At 39.7% G+C, this 4876-nt stretch overlaps 2 protein-coding genes across 2 annotated transcripts in view; both read right to left on the minus strand.

The window, feature by feature from the left end:
- LOC106533058 (claudin-4) overlaps positions 1-4876 on the minus strand; it is a gene marked incomplete at its 5' end in the record, with an annotated part of 29086 nt that overhangs the window by 7597 nt on the left and 16613 nt on the right.
- cldne (claudin e) lies at positions 3097-4395 on the minus strand. Its single transcript, XM_014029267.1, has one exon. The coding sequence runs from the start codon at positions 4138-4140 to the stop codon at positions 3505-3507; it is 636 nt and encodes a 211-aa protein (XP_013884721.1). The 5' UTR covers positions 4141-4395; the 3' UTR covers positions 3097-3504.

Consider the following 4876-nt stretch of genomic DNA (forward strand, 5'->3'; position numbering starts at 1 on the left):
TTTCTACCTTCTCCTCTCTGTCAACGCTCTCTGGTTTCATTTAAAAGAGTCGATCATCAGATATTGTCCAAGATTTACTTTATTTATCTTAAAAAACAGGTTGTCTAATTAAAATATTTAACAATACAAGTATTTTGAAACACAAAACAAGAAGTCTGCCTCAAAGCTGCCAACACCTGCTCACACCATGAGGAACACCTGTTCAAGTTAACAAACAGCTGTGGACTGAAGCAGTTCTAGGGGGGTCCAGGGGTAAAAGATCTTTTAAAAACTCTGTATTTTCCAGCCATTTGAAGAGTTTCTTACTAAATACTAGGGATTAATAAAACATAAAATCAGTAAAAGTGAGGTCCATTCATGTTTTTCAGTCTTTGCAGTCGAGTTGTTCAGAGCTGAGTCGAATGAAACGATGATGTCATTTCAAACTAATAATGTCAACACCTGATTGTGGTCATACTGAGTCACTCAAAACAAGAGTAGAGCTCTGACGTGTCAACAGTGTAATGAGACTAAATTTGTAAGTGATTATGAACAATGTTGGCTAAACAAAAACTGAAAGTGATTTAATTATTTCTCTCTACAGAGTTCAGAAAAACTGCGAACATTTCAAAGATGTTGGGATAAATGTAATCGTAAATCTAAAAGCCTGGCTCTGTGGTGGACTTGGCTTGGATCAGGTTTCTTGTCTGAACAAAGAAGTTTTAGATTCAAATGCTCAAACACAAAGAACTCTTTTAAAGGAATGATTAAGGTCAGATAAGATGAAAACAAAGACAACACGGTGCTAAGCATGGTGGTGGTACCATCATGCTCCAGGACTGTCTGGAAAGAGAGGTCTATTCCTTAACATACATGTTTGTAGGTATACAAGCTACTAAAGTCAACAGATGTTTCAGTTTTTATTTACTCAAAGTTTAATTTTTATTTGTGTTTTTCTGCTGTCAGACTAAACTCCTTCCACTGTGAGTTCTGTGAGAGTTTATTTATCTGGAACCAGTTTGTCGGCTCAGTTTCTCTCTGGTGTCTGACGTGAGCTCAGGAATGTGATACCAGATAAACTCCTGAAACAAGAACAGGGTGTGTTCACACCGGTCCGACAATCTCTCCAGCTCCACCGACAACACTTTTCATCACAACACGAACACAGTGGTTTCCTGAACGAWGTCTGAACAACAGACATGACTCGGTCCTAAAGCCTCAATCATACAGCGAAAACTTATGGTTTTASCAGAAACAGACGTTTAAATAATGAAATTRAACAAACATGAAGCAAATGACAGATTTAAAAAGAATTTAAAAATGTTAAATTTCTGGAAAAGTTACTTCATTAAGTGAAACGGTCAACAACGTCACAAAYGTTCAGCTTTTGTTGCCACAGTATCTTGTGTGTGTGAATGGGTGTGTTTTTACTACGTCTTGGGGACCAGTGCTCCTTATTGGGACCAAAAGCCTGACCCCCATGCATGCGAATGCTGATTTTTTGGTCAGGGTTAGGCTGTAGAAATGACTGGAAAATGAATAGAAGTCAATGCAAAGTCCCCACGAGGATAGAAAAACCAACATGAGTGTGTTCACCTGGTATCTGTCCAACCATCTTATGATCCAGTGATACATCAGCCCGAGTCAAGATGGCCACCACACCCATTAGACCATAAAAATCACTAAAAATGTCTTTAACTCAGTCGGTTTTAAAGACATTAAGTTTAAAGTTTTGAGTGGTAGTCACTGAGAGTCATTGACGACACATTTTAAACCACCTCTTCTGATATTTCATAAAACAGAGCATGATGTTTTGCAAATTTAGCCTTTGGTTGCTCACGTTTTGCATCCATTTAATAGCCTTATGCTATGTATTGCTAGCTTTTTGCTTGCARTTTGTTGCTTTATGCTACTTTTTAAAATGTTTTTGCTACATGTCAATAGCATCTTGCTTCTTTCTGCTAGCTCTTCTGTACGAGTTTTTGCAACTCCTTACTAGCTTGTTGCAATGTAGGCCTAGCTTTCTGCTAGCAGGTAGCTACATTTTGCTGCTTTTTAAAGTCTTTTTGCAGGTTTTTGCTACTTTTTACAGCAAATTCCTTCTTTAATATTAGCTTTTCTTGACTGCTTTTTATAACTTCTTATTAGCTTTTTGCGAAGTATTGCTAATTTTCTGAAACTTATTTAATCAGTTAGTTTTTTTTCAAGCTTTTTGCTACTTTTCAATTGCASTTTGCTCCTTTGTTATCTTTTTTAACACTTTTTGTCAGTTTTTACTAGCTTTTTGCAATGTAGACCTATTGCTAGCTTTCTGCTAGCAGGTAGCTWCTTTTTACTGCTTTTTYAAATCTTATTGCAAGTTTTTGCAAATTGATTTTGCCTTTTACTCTCTTCTTGTTACTTTTTGCAACTGTTATTAGTCTTTTGCGACTTTTTGCTAGCATTTCGGAACTGCAATGTAGCTTTTTCCTACTATTTTTAGCTAGCTACATTTAGCTTGATTTCAGCTTCTTCAGCAAAATTTRGCGAAGGTATTGATATGTAATCTTTCGTTAGTTGAAATATGATTTAACAGCTTTAACATGTTGATATTATTTACCATGTCAGCCGTGATTAAAACAGGCTAATATTTAAAAGTTCAGATCAGTTTGTAATGTTTTTAGTTTAACAAAAAGATTAAAAGCCGACGTCTGAAAAACAAAAATCCCTGCAGAAAACACGCAGGACTATTATTTTCCTAAAATTAGTTGAAATATTATGAAAATTTGGAGATGCTTCTGGTTTATTAACACAAAGAGTTTTGTGTGAAGTCTGATCTGTAAAACCAGTTAAACCAGTTTGAAGTCAAACAGGATGAGCTTGTTTTTAAAAAAATAAAGCTGTTATTTTACAGCAGCTGTCGGCTCAGATAATGACTCACTTCCATTTGAAACAAAGAAAATGACTTTTTGTTGATTCCTCTCTACAGGAAGTGTGATGCTGAGGTTATATTCATAAAGGTTGACACCTTGATTTTACAATTAATTAGATTTTATTTTATTCCAATTTATCCTGACTGAGTACGAAAGCCAAACCAAACCTTTGGAGCAAAAAAAAAAATCCACTTTGACAAAGACATGTAATGTAAATATTTTATTACAAAAAAGTAATATTAATAAACAAAGAAGTATTTGATACTGCTGTGAAGCAAATATATGTGTACAATCTTAAAAAAAATCATAAAATTAGAACAAATCTCTGATGCTGTACAGTTTCCATCGGACRTTTTGTGACCATGAACCACCTGCTGCTGCGGCTCAGACTCTAWCAATCAGAAAACAATCATTTCAAACACAACCAGAAGATAAAACTGCTCTTCGTCTCTGCAGAAAACACAAATACTGGAGGATTTTTCCTGCCAGAGTCACATCTAACCCTCGTTGCTGACAAAGTCTTTCTCTCGGTGCGGTGGTCCGTTGAGCCGTCAGGAAGTCCGATCAAAGGTATAAAAACTTGGATAATTTAAAGTCTTTTTCAGCAGAACTCTCAGACGTAGGCCCGGCTGGTGGCGACGGACTTGGCAGGGCTGTACCGGACTGGATACTCTTGGGCCTGATCCTTGGGAGGGCAGGAGCTGCACAAGAGGGCCCCTCCCAGCAGGAGAACGGCCGCGGCGCCCCAGCCGATGTAGAGGGAGGCCCCCAGCTCCCTCCTCTGAGCATCGGTCATRATGGGGTTGTAGAAATCCCTGACGATGGTGTTGGCGGACCAGCACACGGGGATGAGCACCAGGACGCCGGCGATGATGATCATGACCCCGGCGGCGATGGCCACCCTACTTTTGGCCCGTTCCTCCTCCACGAAGTTGGTGCACTTTCCCCCGGCGATGCCCAGGATGATTCCCATGGCGGCGACGATGATGGCGATGACCACGAGGGCCCGGGCGGCCTGCAGGTCCTGGGGCAGCGCCAGCAGCGAGTCGTAGATCTTACACTGCATCTGACCCGTGCTCTGCATCACGCAGTTCATCCACAGGCCCTCCCAGATGACCTGCGCCGTCACGATGTTGGCTCCGATGAAGGCCGTCACCTTCCACATCGGCATGGCGCACACGATGATGGTCGCGAGGAAGCCGATGATGGCGAGGACCAAGCCCAGCATCTGTCGTCCCATAGACACCATGATGACGGTTGAGTTGGAGGTAAATGAAGCAGAGAAAAGAAGTTGGCTGTTGTTGAACGGTTGGTCGGTCAAGTGAAGTCTGTTCCACGGCTCAGTCAGTTTTAAAGTCTTGAAGGCGGAGCCCCAGCATCCTTCCCTCTGACCTGAAACCAGTGTTGGCAGTGATTTACCGGTCCAACCAGATTCTTCTCTGAAGAATGAGGAGCGGTTTCGGCGAGATGAACTTCCACTCTGAACGAWTCAATGTAAACGAGGCGCCGCATTCAAACGACGCTCAGCGTGGAGCTCGCTGCTGATTGGACCGTCGACGTGACGTCGTGTCCAATCRCTGGTTTCAGGTTTGTTTAAAAAGWCAAAACMACGTCGGTGAGAGTTTCACCGGATGTAAGAACTGTTCTCCTTTTAGGGTGAAATGTCCTGGTTGTACTGGTTGTTTTTGCTTCATAATCTGGGGATTTTAAATGTTTTAATTATCAAAAGGCCTAAATTGTGTTTATGTCAGTTATTATTWTTAAAACTAAATTATCATGACAGGTTTTGGAAAATGGGGCAGTAAACCCAGATTTATAGATTTGTATTTTATCAGACTATTTTAATTTTACCAATTAGTTTTATTCATTATTTAGACATTTTTTGATACATTTTAAGTTGATTTTTTATAAAGAATCAGAAGATCATTATTGTGTTTCTTAAACAATACAAATACAATATTTATAACGATTAAATATATCAGAAC

The sequence above is a fragment of the Austrofundulus limnaeus genome, unplaced genomic scaffold, assembly GCF_001266775.1.
Source record: "Austrofundulus limnaeus strain Quisiro unplaced genomic scaffold, Austrofundulus_limnaeus-1.0 Scaffold876, whole genome shotgun sequence".
Taxonomy (NCBI): domain Eukaryota; kingdom Metazoa; phylum Chordata; class Actinopteri; order Cyprinodontiformes; family Rivulidae; genus Austrofundulus; species Austrofundulus limnaeus.